This window comes from Mercenaria mercenaria, chromosome 4, assembly GCF_021730395.1.
Source record: "Mercenaria mercenaria strain notata chromosome 4, MADL_Memer_1, whole genome shotgun sequence".
NCBI classification, from domain to species: domain Eukaryota; kingdom Metazoa; phylum Mollusca; class Bivalvia; order Venerida; family Veneridae; genus Mercenaria; species Mercenaria mercenaria.
Genome location: NC_069364.1, coordinates 9,473,468 through 9,494,026, shown reverse-complemented (window position 1 = coordinate 9,494,026; position 20,559 = coordinate 9,473,468). Strand labels below are relative to the sequence as shown.

General features: G+C 36.3%; 1 protein-coding gene across 11 annotated transcripts in view; it reads right to left on the bottom strand.

The window, feature by feature from the left end:
• Positions 1 to 20,554, bottom strand: part of LOC123550949 (E3 ubiquitin-protein ligase rnf213-alpha-like) — a 163,279-nt gene extending 142,725 nt beyond the window's left edge. For 3 of the 11 annotated variants that reach the window (XM_053540372.1, XM_053540370.1, XM_053540374.1), the window contains exons 1-2: positions 4,978 to 5,667; positions 2,167 to 2,494 (exon numbers count right to left, since the gene is read on the bottom strand). In XM_053540372.1, coding sequence (XP_053396347.1) covers positions 2,167 to 2,473 — 307 coding nt within the window. In that variant the 5' untranslated portion in view covers positions 2,474 to 2,494; positions 4,978 to 5,667. Of the gene's footprint in view, positions 1 to 2,166; positions 2,495 to 4,977; positions 5,673 to 20,491 lie in introns of those variants that run through there. The other 8 variants (XR_008370484.1, XM_053540371.1, XR_008370485.1 and 5 more) reach the window with 7 other exon arrangements.
• Between the last annotated feature and the right edge of the window lie 5 nt (positions 20,555 to 20,559).

The following is a 20,559-nucleotide window of genomic DNA, read 5'->3' as shown; positions in this document are numbered from 1 at the left end:
CCAATCATCCTATGAATTTTCAACATTCTGGGTCAAGTGGTTCTCAAGTTATTGATCGGAAATGGTTTTCCATGTTCAGGCCCCTGTGACCTTGACCTTTAATGGAGTGACCCAAAAATCAATAGAGGTCATCTACTCTGCATGACCAATCATCGTATGAAGTTTCAACATTCTGGGTCAAGTCGTTCTCAAGTTATTGATCGGAAATGGTTTTCCATGTTCAGGCCCCTGTGACCTTGACCTTCAATAGAGGGAACCCAAAATCAACAGGGGTCATCTACTCTGCATGACCAACCATCCTATTAAGTTTCAACACTCTGGGTCAAGTCGTTCTCAAGTTACTGACCGGAAATGGTTCTCAATGTTCAGGCCCCTGTGACCTTGACCTTTAATAGAGTGACCCCAAAATCGATAGGGGTCATCTACTGTGCATGTACAATCATCTTATGAAGTTTCAACATTCTGGGTCAAGTGGTACTCAAGTTACTGATCGAAAATGGTTTTCAATGTTCAGGACCTTGACCTTTGACGGAGTGACCCAAAATTCATAGAGGTCATCTACTTTGCATGTACAATCATCCTATGAAGTTTCAACATTCTGGGTCAAGTGGTTCTCTAGTTATTGATCGGAAATGGTTTTCAATGTTCAGGCCCCTGTGACCTTGACCTTTGACGGAGTGACCCCAAAATCAATAAAGTTCATCTACTCTTCATGACCAATCATCTTATGAAGTTTCAACATTCTGGGTCAAGTGGTTCTCTAGTTATTGATCGGAAATGGTTTTCAATGTTCAGGCCCCTGTGACCTTGACCTTTGACGGAGTGACCCCAAAATCAATAGGAGTCATCTACTCTTCATGACCAATCATCCTATGAAGTTTCAACATTCTGGGTCAAGTGGTTCTCTAGTTATTGATCGGAAATGGTTTTCAATGTTCAGGCCCCTGTGACCTTGACCTTTGACGGAGTGACCCCAAAAACAACAGGGGTCGTCTACTCCAGCAGCCCTACAACCCTATGAAGTTTGAAGGTTCTAGGTCAAATGGTTCTCCAGTTATTGCTCGGAAATGAAGTGTGACGTACGAACGTACGGACGGACGCACAGGGCAAAAACAATATGTCTCCCCTAGAGGGGGGGGGGGGGGGGGGGGGAGACATAATTAATCAGTTACGGTTTCTAAGTGAAAGCTTGTGGGAAGCAATTGCTTGTTAGCAACAAGGGAAGTGCACTGAATAATCTGCGTTATCTTATTGGTCAATATCATAGATAACAATTAGTTTGATTGACAGCCCCGATCCATCCATTATGCCATTAACACTGACGTTCCTAGTGAAATTAATTTTAATGTTACGGTCGAAAGACATATTTAGAGTGTTGAAGGACAGCCTTTGACTTTAGGAAATGACGGTGGACTAAGGCGTAGTTTTACCGGCGGCGACGGCGATGATGACGGCGGCGGTGGTGTCAAAGTTAAGTTTATGTCAAGTCTTTTTTCTCAGAAACTACTATGTTTATTGGGTTGAAACTTCACACATGACTTCACACATGACTTTGTGGTCATTAAGGCACTGTACCAGGCTAAGTTCCTTAAAACGTCTTGTAATAAATGGTTCCTGATGTGCGCAGTATGTTATAATACGATTTTTGGACTGTTGGTCAACCGTGAGAGTGCATCTTTAAAATTTTTTACCATTCTTGGTGGAGCACCCTGACACCCCCCACTCCAGCCGGTTAAATTAATCAAAATACTTCATGGTCTTGGAAGTAAGAAATTTGGAACGATAACAATTTTCTTAAATGAAAAAGACCATTTTTAAAAAAAGCGAGTTCAATGAAGCACATGATTTAGATTTCATTTTAGGTTGTAGAATATTTTGCCTCAAAAAACTTAATTATTGTTGAAATAGCTTTCGACTAATTACTATTGGAATATTGTTATTGGATTTATAATTAATTTATAATAAAATCAGATTTTGCAACAAAAGAGCACAAACTTTTATACTTTTAAACCCGAGTATCACTTGAGGTATGTCTTAATTTTTTTCAAAATTATGCAAACCCAACCTTCAGACTCCTGAAAAGTACTAAAATCCCAGTTATAAGGATTTAACCTTCCAGGGACAATAAATAATTTAGAAAGTTAAAACTCTACATCTGCTACTTACCTCCTACAATAGGCTTTTTCAGTCTATGTCCACATTCTATACAAAACTTCGCTTCTTGCTCAAGAACTTTACCACATTCAGGACATGTGTCTTGCAAACTTGTAAACAGCGACTGATCAACTTTGACCCCACAGTTTTTACAGAACTTCTGTACCGGCACCAAGTCTGCTCCACATGGTGAGCCATCATCAAATTTACCAGGACAAATAACAACAGTGTCCATCTTCTCATCAATCATCTCGTCTCCGCATTCATTACAGAATTTACCATCACCCTCTTTACCACAGACGGTGCGTGAGCACCTCATCTTTCAGTCTTTTTTTTATCTCTGGAAATCAAATAGGGAAAACTAAGGATAAAAGAATATCATAATGAGTCAATGTAACTTTCTGCTTTTGTCTAATAAAAACATTCAATGCAGATTGGATTGTCTGCTCAATGTGCTAATTATCGCCGATAAACCAGTTTTAGTGATAGGTATTTACTTTGTATCTCAATGTGTCTTGATAATCATCTACAATAAAATCACACTGGCCATAGCTTTCGCAGAAGCGGTGGTTCCAACGCCGTGGCAGTGGAGGATTCGTGGCAGAAGCGGTGGAGAAATATGGCCGACTGACTACATTTATGCTGTCATCGGTACGTTTTCTAATGACCTTTTCACGTTTGACTGAAAACAACCAGTGAGACAGGAGCCCGCATGTGTGCTCTTTCAATCAGAAACACTTGTTCAGTGCAATTTTTTGTCATAAATGTAAACACTTCTGTACAGTTTGACGAGGGACTGCCGTTTTTGTAGAATTCACATCAAAATGGTAAAATCTTGTACAAAACGACCCCTGTGCATGTTTGCAGCAAATCGTAAGTACGGCCTTGTCAAGCAAAAACTATTTCTTTGTAATAGGTGAATTTTCATTGCAGGCATATGAAAAAATCAACCAAATTGATTCCAACGCAGTGTGCGGTGGGTACAGTTGCAACGCATTACGGTGGAAATTGTTTCTTTAATGTTCGTTATGGACTTTTAACTTAAGTAAACAGCATTTTCCTGGGATTTTGACTGGGGAAAGCCCATGAAATCACTTTGACATCAGACAGCAACAGAAACTTAATGTTTAGTAAAAATACTGTTGATTTGCACTTCCGTTCTGTTGGATGCACACACGAAAAGCTTTATTTAAAACCATAATTATTTTACTAAATCAACTGCGAAATAATAACGCCATGTTCTTCCGTACTAAATGCACCTTAATTATGATTATTGGTATTAAAGCATGAAGGTTTTCTTCATTTTCCTTTTCCCTTATTATATACAAAATATCAACTGACAATATTTATTCTTTTGATTAAATGCTTACCACATGCGACTTTTAAATCTTAGAACAGACCAACTTATCTAATATACAAACTGACTGGTTTTTTGCTCTCCCTTTTATATTTTGGCCACAATATCGAAGTCGGGTTCGCATTGGGATGGGGCGGGGGCGGGGGAGTATTCTCCAACACTGCACATGCTGCAACCATTTTTCATTTTTATAGGTTTTTTTAATTTAAATCATGTTTTAGCATATTTAAGTACGTTCCCAGCTGTAATTTCTCTTCCGTTGTTATAATAAGAATAACTGAAATGAGTTGATTCATTGTCGTCCTCTAGGCACTAGAACAAGGAGTTTAAGGTCTTTAATATGTTTGACTGGTGCTGTGACAGCTTTCAGAGGAGAATGAAGTTTTTGTCTTTAATCTATTGTAACATTTCTTTCTGCTTGACTGTTGTTAGTTGTTTTTACTATGTTTCTCCGTTTATCTTTCAATGGTACACTTAGCCTTAGAATCATTAAGATAAACATTACTGAAGATAAGGCTATGAATGTGATATATGGCGTTAACTGGTTTTTCCTTTGATTTGACAGGGTGACCTAGTTTTTGACCCCACATGACAAAGTTTCGAACTAGATCTAGAGATTATTAAGATAATAATTCCATGCACAGTGTGCCTAATCATGTGATCGCGCTACGTCATTTTGAGCTCGAAAGAGAAAATAAAAAGGTTACACAGAAATAAATCCTGGAGGCCAGGATATCCCAGGTAAATCCTGAGATATCCTGGGATATCCTACATGATTTTTAAGAGCTCAGCTTAAGACAGGAAAAGCCAGGACCTGAATAAATGAAAACAGGATAAGGCAAGACAATCCAGGACTTATATAAATTGATTGAGGAACAGGCAGGACAAGCCAGGACTGCTTCAAACAAGATTCAATATATAAGCTGTAACAAATGTAAATCATAATTTTCTTCATGCAGGAAATCCCAGGATATCCTGAAAAATCCTGCATCAGGATAGAAACCAATGAAAATGAATGCTTCTGAAGCTGTTATACATGTTCCAAAAATATTGCCCTTTTTTCTGTTTGTTTTTGTGTGATTATTGCAAATTCTGTTAGCTAAAGAATGGCCAAATTCACTCTTGTAATGTATATATTTTATCAATAACATTCTAGATATTCCCTTCAGTAACTATATTGTACTCAAGAAAATTGCTCATGAATACCAAAAATTTGAATGTAAACAGGAAGTGCTTTGTTCATGTTGTTGCTGGCACATGGAATGGAGCAAAATATTTTAACTGGAATCTCTAAAAATGCTTAACTCCCTGAGGCCGATATCGTAATATATCTGCTGCGGCGAGATAAGAATTACCACCTAACGTCGAAGAACATTTTCTGATCTTATCACGATCTCACGCACATGCAGTCAATTGAAATCATGCAGGGAATCATTGGTGATTAAAATAAATTAAAATAAACTTACAAAACCTTCGAAGTTTCAAAAAATATTTTTATATCCTATTTCATCCGTAACCTATATCCAAATAGAAAAATATTTTCACTTCGAAGTATTTACAATTTTAACAAACCTACTGCGTTGAAAATATTTGAACGTTTCTGGTTCGCTTACTTTTTCACATGTAAAGACATTGAACCCCATTAAATAGAAATACACTATTAACAAAGACTTTGTACAAAAGCATACTTAAAATTGACACCCGTTTTTGTGTGAATATCGATCATGCCTTTGTTTAATTTTGATGTATACATGTACACAAACGTTTTGTGACACGCGATGAGACAGTTAAGTTGTAATATATACATTTACCTTTGAAAGATTATTAAATTTACAATCATATGTTTATGTAATCACGTTGTTTTTGTATTTTATAAAATATGTTTTGTTGTGTTCATGTTTTTCAGTTTGTATCGTATTCGATGTAAGTGTACGAATATTTCAGCCTTCTAAAACTTAACATTTTCCGACCATTCATTTAACTGATAATGGAATTTCATCGTCTGAATCATCATCGGACGGAACTGATATGTCAGAAGCTGCATGATAATGAATATTTTCTTTATTTTAAGAAATATTTGTGGCAGATGACATTATTTTACTCCTTTGAAATACAGAATGAACGACACACAGTGGATTTCGTCTTTACATGGCCACATAATGGCAAACACTTATTTCAACAAGGGAACTAATTAGCACTAATTATAAAAAATAATACCCAGTATGCAAAATAATTTTGCTTTTGCCAAGTTTATCAAAAATTAACAAGTACATGTCACAATCAGCATGATCTCAGTGCCGCGACTATACTCGTCAATCGCCGTCCTGGGGAGTCCTGATAACGCGCGTATAGTCGGATATCGACGCTACGGGGGTAGAAAATATAACGCCTATAGTCGCATTTCGGCCCCAGGGAGTTACTTTTAAGAAGGATATCAGGTAAGAACATTAAACTTTCCAATTTTAAATGAATTTCAAACCTGTAATGTCACAGGACCAGAAAGAAATCATAGACTAAAAACGATCTTTATTCCCCTCAGTGTCTTAATTAAACTTTTACCTGGTCGCAGGTATTTTTTGTTCAGGTATATGTGAAGGATAGATAATGATGCTTCTGTAACAAGAGTTTATCTAATACTTGTATATATTTTAGGTGGTTCTTATATAAATAAATTTGAACCACTGACTTAATTACAGGGGTACATGGATAGGCTGAAGCTGGTCAGGCAAAGGCTAATTACATTCAGCAGTTGACGAAATGAATTGGTGTATGAAAGAGATGTTGAATTATGCCAGTGTGAAAAAAACACACAAAAAAACAACAATACAACCTGTCAAATATGATCATATTTAAGTATAAAAATAACATTTAACATTTGACATTTTTATTACATTAATTTTTGTTTATACAGTTGTCAGTGTTTCTGAGATACCTATTATATGAATTCCTCCCAAAAGGAAGGAAAGCTTACAACTTATGTTTGTCTTTAGGATCTCATTTCAGTCTAATAATAATCTTAAAGCTACAAGAACTTAATCCTTTCCAAATGAGACACAAGGATTGATTATTTCTAACAATTATTTAAGGTAAAGTCCTGCACCCAGGCTAACCTTGAATGTCCTGGCCCTAGGATTACTTCTACTTGCCAAGAAATCCCAGGATATCCTGGCCCCAGGACACTCTACCATCCTGACTTTCTGGGATTTCCTGGTCCTGGTACTCCATCTACATTCCAGGAAATTCCAGGATATCCTGGCCCCAGGACACTTTTTTCAATCTTGGCAATGTTATTTTGTACATCCTGACATTTCCTACTTATACAGGATTGTCCAGGAATGTGCAGGAATAAATCCTGTTCCAATTACCGGCGTGAAAAATCTTGAGATATTCCATATCCCAGGAAAATTGGCAGGAATTTCTCCTGAGATATCCCAGGATTTACTGGCCTGTCTTCGCACGGGCAAACAAATATTGAAAATCAGGGCGTAAGTTTTTTAATCTATATATTGTGTTTATATCATGCATATGATTCGAAACCCACTTGAAAGTGCTATCCCCGGTACTATGGTTTCCCCACCAAAAACTTTGTTTTAATGCTATTCCTGTTCAATTGACTTGCACATTTAGCGCATACTGTCGAAAGTGGTTGAACAGGAATAGCGTTAAAACGGGGTTTTGGTGAGACAATTGTTGTACCGTGTGTAGCACTTTCAAACAGATTTCGAATAATGTACATGATATTCACACAATATATTGAATAATAAAACTTACGCCCTGATTTATAATTTTTGTTTACATTTCCTTTTTCACTTTTGGTCTCAAAATGACGTAGCGTGATCATGTGATTGGGCACACATATGCAAGTTTGTATCAAATCCAAGCATAAATGAAACCTTATATGGCTGAGAGGGCCAGAATAGAAAATTTGCCTCTTTCAGGGGAAGTATCTTTTGAAAATATGATGGAATCTAGCTGAATTTAAATAGGAACCGAGATCTTATTGTTCTTTAATTTGTGTGTAAGTGTGGTAAAAATCGAAAGTAAAATGTCACTGCTATCATGTTCATAATGTAAACATTTTGGCTCCTTCGGGGATTAAAATGTGTTGAAAAATGAGGTCTCTATCGTGTTCAAAAGAAATTGTGGACGGACGACGGACGGACAGACGACTGACAGACGACGGACGAAGGGCAATCAAATATTATTAATCTCATCTTGTCACTAAGATAAAAACTAAACTTTCCTTGACACTGAGATTCTGTGGTAAACACCTAAAAATAAAGGATATTGCTGAAGAAGAGGTAAATTAGCCTACTTGTAAAAAGTCTTAATCCCAGTAGCACAGCTGCTCAATGGCATTTTGTTAAGGTATGCTAGGTATTAGTAATTGTATTGGTACTTCAGTCAAGTTGGTTTATCATACGATGCAGAAGCTGCATGTGGTCAAATCAGAAAATTAATACTGTCACTTGATATATTGTATTTACGGATGTGCAAATCAATGTCATATTTATTCTAAACTTTTAGTCTTATGTCAAAGTAATGTTATGGCCCTACCCAATCAAAATTGTGGGAATATGCTGTATACTCCAATTTAAAGTCAATAGCGAACATTATAGAAACAAAATCCACCGTAATGCGTTGCAACTGTACCCACCGCACACTGCGTTAGAATCATTTTTTGCCGATCATTTTGTATGCTTGCAATGAAAAATCACCGATTACGGAGAAAAAGATTTTGCTTGACAGTGCCAGACTTACATTTTGATGCACACATGCTCAGGGGTGGTTTTGTACAAGAATTTACCATTTCTGATAGAAATTCTACAAAAACGGCAGTCTCTCGTCAAACTGTACAGAAGTGTTTACATTAATGACAAAGAATTGCACTGAACAAGTGTTTTTGGCTGGAAGAATACACATGTGGGCGCCTGTCTCATCGGTTGTTTTCAGTCAAACGTGAAACACTCGTTAGAAAAAGTACCGACGAGAGCGTAAATATATATAGTTAGTCGGCCATATTTCTCCACCGCTTCTGCGACGAATCCTCCATCGCCGCGGCGTTGGAACCACCGTTTCTGCGAAAGCTATTGCCAGTGTGAAAATATAAAGCTCCAAAAGTTTCTTCAGAGATATCTTTCTGCCAATAACAAATCTGGAAGTGTACTGGTAGTTTCATCTTGACATGAACCAATATTTTTTTTACAGCAGCTTTTGGAAGCATATTATGGTGACTTTGTCCAGATATATTTAATTGTACAGTAAAGATTGTATTCAGGAACCAACCTTTGGTGTTTCAAAAAAGGCCATTGTGGACAGGGAGTCTCTATACACAGTCTGACTAGGAGAGGTCTTGGTTTTAGGCATATAATACATGTTCTAGTTGGCAACTTATTAAGGGCATTGAAACACTCTGATAAAGCGAGTAATATTTTAGATGACCTTTTAAAGCTCGGTTTAAAATAAACCTAATCTAAAAGTTCATTTACAGTTCTGGAGAAGTTTTCTCCCTTTGCGAGAGTGAGTCAGAAAGTCATTATAAAGAATAGAAGTCACAGTCGCTGTACACATCAGACTGGGGGTTGCTAGAAACAAGCCAATTTTAATGTGGAATGCATCGGGAGGAAATAAAAAGGTCGTTGTAGACAGAAAGTCGCTGAAAGCAAGGGGTCGCTAAGGCAGTTTTTACTGTAGTTTGATGTGTTCCCAGGGGCGTTGGGCAAAGCTTTATGACTTAACTCACTGGGGGAGGGTATGGCCCACTGGTGAAGATTTTGACAAATTCATATGTCATTTGCTATATCTAAGCTAATTACAGATGATTATAATGGTAGACCAGAATTGTGTCCATAAGACATGGATGCCCCAACATACTGCCCCATCCTTTAAATAGCAAAGTCTTTAGTACAGAATCATCTTCACATGAAGTCTGTTCGACTAAATGTTTGATCTAGATTGTATTCAGAAAAGGTTATGCATCAGAGCAACTTTGAATCCATTCCTTCAAAAATTGTATGAGGAGTTGAACACACCAAATTTCTCCAATAAGGCCTATTTGGTGAACTTAAGAAAGGGCCATCATTCTAAAACAATAGCCACAGAAAAAAGTCCATCTTCACATCAGGGTCCATCATCTAAGAAACAATCAAGCATATATCCTTTTAATAGTGTATGAGGAATCGAACAATGTTTCTCTAACATAAATGCAATAAAGCAAAACTATCAAAGGGTCATAACTGCAGTAAAAATAGTCACAACAGAAGATCCTTCCAGCATTTAAGCTTGTTCGGGATAAATTGGACACACAAGATTTCGGAATGTACATACAGACAGACAGATGTAAAGACAGCAGCAACGCCATATGCCTCCTACACAAATGTGTGTGTGTGTGGGGGGGGGGGGGGGCATAAAAACACACATTTCTTCAAAAAGATAAAGCCGTCACACGAATTATGCTATTTTCTTACAATAATGAACAGCCAGATACTGATATTTTTTGTTTCTATAATGTTACAGTGAAATACTTATACAAAGAAATCCCCTATGCCCATATTTACATAAGCATTTAAAGGGGTATTTTTTCCAAAAACACTACAGTAAACCTTTCTGAATTAAATATAACCCATAAATAATCAATGTTAATACCAGGATGTGCGCATTTCATGATAACTGATTAAGCAAGAATGTTGATGCCCAAAGGGCAAAAATGCAAGCCCATTATTTGTTGACACACAACCTTAATGATACAAATATTTCAGAAACAGAAGCATTATTTAAGTCAAAAGTTATTGCACCTACAAGATCTGACATAATAATGACCTTTGACCTCTTAGTATGACCAAACCTCAGTTTTGATGAGAAAACAAGACGAATTTTTGATGCATGGCATCAAAGAAGCCGCAATTTCTTTCTTCCTTAGAATGTCTTAGACGTAGAAAAAAGGAAGGTGTCTATGAAGTATAATGCTAAGTAGATTAAATGATTATAAAATTATGATTGGTACACAGTGATGTTAAGATTCTATATCTTCAATGCTTCAGATGTATACTTCATTTATTCATGACGGGTTAAAATATCAGCCAATTACTCTTCTGCAGGCCATACAAGAAACCAAAGGCAATATCTTTGTTCTTACACTCAAACTAGATGACCTTGGGCAACATGTCGAGCCCGCAAGTTGTCAAAAGGACTAACAACATCGTGTTTTGATTTTTGATCTTTAAATATGACTTTGACCTTTGAGGTAGTGGTCTTGGAGTTGCAGGGGTAGTGGATTCAAAATGATGCAAATGGAAGAGTGTCCCCACCCCTTAACTTTCTTGATTTACAATGTAATAACTTTACTCTGGTCTCAATTCTAAACTGATATGTATATATTAATGTTAAATTGCTGCATACCAGTGAAATGTTGCACAATCTAAAGCATACATCTCTTATATTAGAAAGCAAACCAATTCAAAATATAATCCACGCAACAATATTAACAAACATATTTCTGATTTAGATCCAAAAATAGGAAAACAAAATGTCAAATTATAAAAGAAAACATAATACTAGAAATTGCTTTTGTAACAAAGCGCATGTCTACCCCAATGCAAAGTCCTATAGCCAAGAGGGGTCAGAAGCGAAAATCAAAGAGACACTGATGGTTGGCTGCAATAGGGATCATCTACTTGGCATGTCAAGTCATCCCGCTAAGTTTCAACACTCTTGGCCTAGTGGTTCTTAAGTCACTGTTCAGGCTCCTGTGACCTTTGATCAAGTGACCCCAAAATAAATAGGGGTCGTCTACTCTGCATGTCCAATCATCCTATTAAGTTTCAACATTCTCGGTCAAGTGGTTCTCAAGTTATTTTCCGGAAATGATTTTACACCTTTTTTGACCTTTAACAGAGTGACCCCAGAATCGATAGGGATCATTCACTCTGTATGTCCAATCATCCTTTAAAGTTTCAACATTCTGGGTCAAGAGGTTATGAAGTTATTAATCGGAAATGGTTATCAATGTTCAGGCCCTTGTGACCTTGCCCTTTAACGGAGTGATTCCAAAATCAATATGGGTCATCTACTCTGTAGGAACAATCATCCTATGAAGTTTTAACATTCTGGGTAGAGAGGTTCTCAAGTTATTGATTGGAAACGGTTTTCGATGTTCAGGCTCCTGTGACCTTGACCTTTAACAGAGTGACCCCAAAACCGATAGGTGTCATTTCCTTAGCATGAACAATCATCCTGTTAGGTTCCAACATTCTACGTCAAGTGGTTCTCAAGTTATTGACCGTTAATTGTTTTCAATGTTCAGGCCCCTTTGACCTTGACCTTCAATGGATTGACCCTAAAATCAATAGGGGTCATCTACTCTGCATGACCAATTATCCTATGAAGTTTCAAAATTCTGGATCAAGTCGTTCTTGGGTTATTGATCGGAAATGGTTTTCCATTTTCAGGCCCCTGTGACCTTGATCTTTTACGGAGTGACCCCAAAAACAACTGGAGTCGTCTCCTTTATAAGCCCTACCAACCTTTGAAGTTTGAAGGTTCTAGGACAGGGCAAAAACAATATGTCTCCCACAGAGGAGGAGGAGGGGGGGGGGGGGGGGGGGGGGGGGAAGGGGACATAATTAAAGTAACTCAGATATGGTAAGTAGTCTGGTGGGTAGTCGGGCGGTAAGGGAGAAAGAAAATTTAAACGATATAGAATACAAATCAAAAACAAAATATTCCAATTGCTTGTTTCCGCCAGCGCTTCCTGAATTGAACTCCGGCCTATGTGACCAGTATAGTATTGTACTATTTAATTGACCTGTCGAAACATCATGTTCCCGGCTTTCATATTAATCTTATATAGGCTCGAACAGAATATAATGAAAGCCGGGTCCATTTTTTGACCGGTCAAATAAATTGGACAATGCCATTTTCGAGCTATTTTATAGTCTGTTCCACTGATCTGTAATACAGATTTCTGTCTAAAAATAGCCAGGCTTTCCCTAAGAGAAATGTAGCGCAATATGAACTTGTGTATCGTCAATTAACAAACATACTACATACAGCTCGTTTAAATGGGTCAACCATGTTGATGTACTTATAAAATAGACTGACCCGGTTTATAGGTTGGTCAGTGCTACGATATGTATTGTATTTTGCTATCCAAATATTTCTACAAAATGCTTCTTCTAGAGACTTACCCTAAGCCTTCTTAACGCAAGGGAAACAATCTAATTATATAGCGAAATTGTTGAGTGAGCACCGTTTCTTAATCCTAATCCTGCCCATGTTATATCAGTGCAAAGGAAAAAGTAACCTATCTATGATAAATGCCATGGATGATTACACAGTTATGCATCTAACAGTCTTGAAATTAATTTCTTCGATTTTCTCATATTTCTAGATATTTTTCCCATACTTTGACGCATATGTATGGGTAGTTGAGATTATTCTCTTTCCAGCCTTTTCAACATATTTCACCTTGTGAAATTCTGTGGGTTTTGACTTTTTAAAAAAAAGTCGTCTGTTCGTTGACAAATTTCACCACAAAAATGTCCTAATTTCCCCAGGGCAATCAATTATTTGATCTTTACATAGTTTTGTATTCAGATTGCTAATCCATGTGGCAAGTATGCATACTTTTTTCATGATTACAGGTAAAAAGTGGGTAGTTTGCATGAGGTACTAGGTCAATTGTCACCTAAGCCTATCATAAAGTCTTTGCGGAGTTGTCTCCATTTTTTCCAAATATTTCATCCGGGATCATTTTTTTTCAGCTCAAATAACTCTTTTCCAGGAAATGATATTTTAATAATGTTTTCAGTCATTGTATTCTGATGCAGTTAACTACACATACATATAATATAGATACCTGCTACTTGAAGTTTGTATTTTCAGTAACAATGCCTACTTCTTCCCCTTCCGTTTGGAGCCGTCTATGTTTACAAACACCTTTGTTTATTTTATGAACTGTACTCTAGCACGGTATTTGTAACAGTAACATGTTGAATTTTAACCTGTCAAATGTGCATATATTACACGCTCTGTGCATTCGATATTATAATATTCGACTCAACTTCGATGCTATCTATATGTTTCACGGAAAGAAATTTTGGTTAAATGTCCAAATTTCATTATTAGTATTGGAAGTGAAACAAGTACTCGTCGTTCGTGTCTGTGGCCCAGTGGTTACAGCACATGACTCAAATGCTGGAAAATCGCTGGTTCATTAGGAAGAACATTTTTATTTTTCATTTTTAATTGTTTATATGATTTATATGACTCTGATGACAGCAGTATCAACACCACGAGCGAAACTGAATGATAAATTCAGCTAGTTGTAACTTATATGTATGAAATTTACAATGTAGGGAAATAAACTGTGAATAAAAACAACATAAACATATTTTTGAAATGAGAAATTAAAAAAACAAGTGGGCCATGAAAGCCCTGTATCGCTCACCTGACCTATTGACCTAAAGATCATAAAGATTAACATTCTGACATAGTTTCATTAAGATATGGTCATAAACGTGACCTCTAGAATGTTAACAAGCTTTTCCATTGATTTGACTTAGTGACCAATTTTTTCACCCCAGATAACCCAATATCAAACTCGTCAAAGATTTTATTGAGAGTAACATTCTGATTAAGTTTCATTAAGACTGGTCCAAAAGTACAAAGTGTTTCTTGAAATTTGTAAAAAAAAAACAAACCAATAGGGTCATGATGACTCAGGATCGCTCACCTGAGTAATATGAGCTACATGTTTCAAATTTCAAACTGATGGTAAAATATTATGAAAGTCAGAAGGTCACATTTATGGTCAATGAAATTCAGTTTTACGATTTGTGTGCAAAACTGTGTAAGTCATTAATATTTCAAGGCTGTATCTTAAAAAACAAGAAAGTAGGTCAAGATCACAATCAAGTGACATCATATTACTTGGGGTCATCAGGTAATTATAATTAAATAGTCTTGCAAATAGGATCAGATGATTTTTTAAGTGTTATTCCTACATACATCACATAATAACTAAGTGATCCCATGGTGGGGCCTCTTTTAATCTCAGGCCGGGCATAATTGAACAATTTTGGTAGAGGACTACTAGACAATGCATCATACCAAATATCAAAAGCCTAGGTTGTATGTTTACTGAAAAGAAGGTTTTTAAAGCTTTTTTCTATATAAGTCTATATAAAACTAGGGACCCCAGAGCAGGGCCTATTTTCATTCCAGGGTTACACTTTGAAAAATTTTGATTGAGGACCAAAAGACAATGCCACTTACCAAATATCAAAGGTCTAAGAGTTGTGGTTTCAGATGAGAAGATTTTTAAACTTTTTTTCCTATATAAGTCTATGTAAAACTTGCGACCCCCAGAGCGGGGCCATATTTGACCCTAGAGGGACAATTTGAACAATCTTGGTAGATGACCACTAAATAATGCTACATACTAAATATCAAAGCCCTGGACCATGTGGTTTTGTACAAGAAGATTTTCAAAGTTTCCCCTATATAACTCTATATAAACCATGTGACCCCCGGGGCGGGGCCATATTTGACCCTAAGGGATAATTTGAACAATCTTGGTGGAGGACCACTAAATGATGCTACATACTAAATATCAAAGCACTGGGCCATGTGGTTTTGTACTAGAAGATTTTCAAAGTTGTCCCTATATAACTCTATATAAACCATGTGACCCCCAGGGCGGGGCCGTATTTGTCCCTAGAGTGATAATGTGAACAATCTTGGTAGGAGACCATTAGATGATGCTACATACCAAATAACAAAGCCCTAGGACATGTGGTTTTGTACAAGAAGATTTTCAAAGTTTTCCCTATATAAGTCTATGTGTTGCATGGAATTCAATTCTTTGAATAATTTTGAAAGGGGGCCACCCAAGGATCAGTCCTTTGAAGTTTGGTGTAATGCCCCCAGTGGTTTTCAAGAAGAAGATATTTTTAGGAAATGTTGACGGACGGGCGACGCACGACGGACATTGAGCGGTCACAATAGCTCAACATGAGCCTTTGCCTCAGGTGAACTAAAAACAGACTCTGAACGGTTTTTATCTTAAGGTCTCCAGGTTTCAAGCTATTGACGATGACCACTTAGCTATCGTGACTTGCGTACATTCGTATGCACGCTTTAAATATAAACCATTTTAATTCCTGGTTATTTTCCGTATACGGAATGTACCGAAAATCAACCGAAGATTAAAATATTCTGTGTACCGCCCATGTATGTAATCAATATGCATTTGACAGTTCAATAAAATAGTACAATACTATTAAGAAAAGAGGAATCAGGTAGTGAAACCATTATCCATGACAAAATAGTTGTACTACTTTTGAATCGTACTGACATTCTATCTACGCAGGTAAAACCAATCTGAAAAGACTTGCATTCCTATATGTATATTAGAGAGAATAAAATTCAATCGCTAATTTTGAGCGAAGATCATTTCAAATATTCTATTTCCTTATGAATATATTTACATTTTTTCACTGAAGTCAATTTATGATAAAAAAAAATGCGAAATTCACAGAAATAACTATCAAATAAATCGAATAAGGTGTTTAAGTAGGGGACCCTTGAACAGTCTACAAAAATGGGGAAAATTCTTATACGATTGCTGCTGACAATGTATTGTTATAATTGTGATTATATACCTGCGTTAAAATGAAATTGAATGATTTAAAAAAATCAATTTATTTTTTTACTATGAAATTTTATTAAATCAGTTTGTCTTATATACATTTTTTTTGTAATCTAATCACAATATTGTAATACAACAGCTGATCCTAAATTAATGACATCATCTCCATGTGAGAAATTTTTAAGCTGGAAGCCACCTCCCAATTATTTCTGCGGAATAAAATAAAATTGTTATATGCTTGTCAAACTTATTGCCTAGACAAGACTTTTTATGCCTTTTGACCTCCCTCCTAGTATGACCTTTACCTTTCCGACAGGGGCCTTGTTTTTGTGCCCTGTCACTGCATCAAAGATTTAAGCCAACTAAAAATACGATTGATAGCTCCATGCATGTCAAAGTTACGGTCCGCACAACATCTAAAATGATCTTTGACCCTAAGTGTGACTCTGACAAATCAGACAGGAGCCTCGGGTTTGAATGTGACATTCCATCCCATTGAAGAACACATTTATGCCAAATAAAAGTAAGACTGGTCCGTGTATGTCAAGTTACTGCCAATGTAAGCTGTAAAGAGACTTTTGAACCGTAAGTGTGACCCTAACCTCCAGGGATTGCTTGCGGCACTCAGTCTCATTTAGGCAAATATTTATGCCATATAAAATAAGACTGCTCCATGTAACATGTCAACGTTTCAGTCCAGAGGAGCTCTAAAATGACCTTTTCTTTTTGTAACATCACATTACAAATTTGTAGGTCTGTCATATGGTGACTTTCCAGCTTCCACGGTGTAGAAAGATACTAGGTGACTCTCTTGATGAGCGGGTACCTGGGTAGAATTACCAGGCTTCGATAAACCTGCTGGATGGTTTCCTCCCATGAAGAATTCTACTATGCCCAAAGCGAAGCTCCGACCCACAACGGTGAGGGGCAGCTAGGTTTTTCATTCAACTTATGACGCATTCTCTCTTAACCTGGTGAATTGAGGTATTAGAAAGTGAAATTTTTCTCTTCCTCTGATTTGTATTTGAGAATTACCAGCGGTGTAAATGATATATCTCGGCCTAAATGTGAATTTTTACCATTTACACTAAAAAGGTTTTCAAGATATATATGTTTAAAAATGACATGCTGTGCTCAAAAATTATAAACTTTACAACACGACTAGCATTCATTGATATGCAATTATGATGCAAGTTTTTACAAAAATATGTACTTCAGTTACCAGTGCTACAGAGTATGGTCTACACGTTTGTTCAGTATAAGTTACTGTTTGATATTATTATGTAACTTTTACTTTTGGACAAATAAAAAGGACAAATAAAAAATGAAATACTTGTTGTTTATTCCATTTTTCAAGATACCTTCTCTTTTGATTTAATTAGAATAATATGAAGCAAACACATATATTTACCGTGCAGTGTAAGTGAATCAATAATATATTCATATTCTCAGGCGACTGAGCTAGATTTGCCAAAGATACAATGATAATGATACAACTGCTTTTTTTCATTGTCTCGTAGATTACACTAGTTTGGTTCGTAGATTATCAGGTTATCGATCAAGCTATACAATTAGTGTAAATACTAAACCTTTCAAAGTATAAAGCTATTCATGTCAAGGTTACAATAAAACAATTAACCATTTAACATAATAGGTGAATTATGCAAAAATACTCAAGAATCATCACCTTCTAAAGTGAAATACTTAAACGACAGAGCAATGTCACAAAATACCAACACAGTATGCAAAGTAAATATTGTAACTGTGTCGTTGTCATCTTACTGGTTACATATGTACTATCAACTGACGCTGTCAACAGTTCATATGCTTCAAGGCCACACCACTGGAAGGCACCATTATCATAGCCCAATTTTATTTTTTTTAATGATAAAAATTACAAAATTAAAATATCAAAAGGAAAAATAAATTGTTTTGGAATAGGCATAACAATTTAATTCCAAACTATGACAACGTTTATTATAGGTAAAAATCTTTTTTTTTCATAATTGTTTTCCTGATTATTAACAGGTTCCTATTAAAACTGATAAAATGATTACCATGTTGTTTCTTTATGTTATTCTTTAGTTATTTACCCAGCCCTTGCACATCCCCCACCAGAAATCACAACTTTTTCTCCCCGCTTTCAAATAGTAGCCCAGAGTCAGGTCCCACCAGGTCAACCTCCAAAGTTAAAAATAACCCTCCACCACATGCTAATCTTAAGGTAATGTATCTGAACTGCCAATCTATAGTCAATAAAAACATGAATTCTATGTTCTACTTGACACTCAAAATCCAGATATCGTCATAGCAACTGAATCGTGGCTCACCAATGACCACCACATAAGTGAGATATTCCCCTCTTCATTAGGTTACACCCCATTTCGCAAAGATAGGCTTTCAGGTAAAAGTGGTGGCGTTTTCATTTTGGTCAAAAACAAAAAAACTTCATCAGTGCAGCAACAACTCAGTACACAGTGTGAACTGCTATGGGTAAAAAAAAAATATGAATGCCTCTCAGTCTCTATATGTTGCTGCCTACTACAGACCAAAGGAAATGATCTCATTAATCTAATTGAGCTCGAAAGGTCACTGGAACTTTCCAGACCCCTTAAGGGCACCAAATGGATTTTTGGTGATTTTAACACTCCCAATCTCACCTTGGACTCTGACCACATACCCATAATGAAACCAAACAGTACAAACTCCCAATCTTATAACAAACTCCTTGAAATTATTGATGAACATGTTGCAGCATAAACTTACAAAGACGATTGAAGGAAGAATAAAGATAGGAAAAGTGCCACCTCGTTGCTAATTCATATCATCCTTAATGATAAACATTAAAAAATCTGCTACACAGCCAATCTCAATAAAATGAACCGGTCAGAATAGAAAAAATTAGTAAAAACAAAAGTGCTAATTCAATGTCATATATAACATTTTTTGTTAGTAACGGGTTTTCTGGATTAGAAATGGACAATGTGCCATTAGTTAAAATTCGTAGTGCAGTTCAGTGGTCGTGAAAAGAACATGAGTGCAAATACTATTTTCCATTGCCGCATTGTTCATATTTAAGTTAGCACATTTTGAATATTGCTAATGAAGCTCAAAAAGTTTGGTAAAAACATATTTTGTGAGTTTTGCGCTGTGAGGTAGAATGGTACATAAATGTACAAAATTAAAGTAATAACAAAATGTGACATTATCAGTGCTCTCTTTTTTTTATTGAATTACAAATTTCCAAATTCGTCACTTAAAATGCAAATTAAACTTAAATTAAAAGTAAAATGCATAATGCAAAGATTTTAAACATAAATATTTATGTTATGGTGAATATGATTTTGTTTCAAAACCTCAAACTTCACTATCATTACTAGTTTAAGCATTACTGTCAAAAATATCTATTTATCATAGACATTATTTTTATCATAGAGGAGCACTACTTGGTCTGTCTCGAACAATCAGGTGTAACGTAAATATCAAGCAAAATGTTTGATTCAAATACTCTGAAAACTATTGCATAAAGTACAATAAATCTACCATCAAACAGAATGATAGTTGTAATAGAAGTATATATAATTGTGATTAGACAATTATGAGAAATCGATTACCGGGCGACTAGTAAATCGCCAGGGGAAATGCTAGACGTCCGGTTACTGGACAACTAGAACGCAGGCTAGGCAAATAATATTATTCCCTGTCAATTTATAATATGGAAGTGTCTAGTCGTCCGGTAACCGGATGCCTAGCCTGCTTTCTAGTCGTCCAGTAACCAGCAAGGTGAAAGTATCACGTAACATGTAGCGATTAAACAGGCGGTACGGGTCGCGATGTTGTTTTCCAATAAAGTAGATCATAATACTTTTTTATTTCATAATTGACTAGGAAAACAACATCGCGACCCGTACCGCCTGTTTAATCGCTACAGGTTGCTACGTGATACTTTCACCTTGCTGTATCTCGGATTTATCGGTTGCTAGGAAGTGACGTCACGCCGACCTGATCAATAAAATAAGTCATCCCGATAAGACAAATGAGTAAGGCTACCCCCTAACGGAAGGGGATATCCCCCTCCTTTACCTACCCCCCTCGCGGCCCAAATATCAAACACCTTCCGACGCCCCTGTAATCAGTTATTTTAATTTCTATGTTTGTGACTGTCATAATTTTTTTCAAAAACGAAAGTGCGTTTCGAAATTTTAGTAAGTGTCTCAAATTTGATGTGTGACACACTGACACAGCTGATGTTGCAGAGAGATATTAAAACTTTACATTAAAACAAATAGTTTGGAATCAATGAATGTTTCAAAACAAGAACATTACTATACATTTTATTATTTTTTCCTTCGCAGAAATAAAAAGCAAAACCGAAAGTAGACGGCTTCCTTCGCTTCCG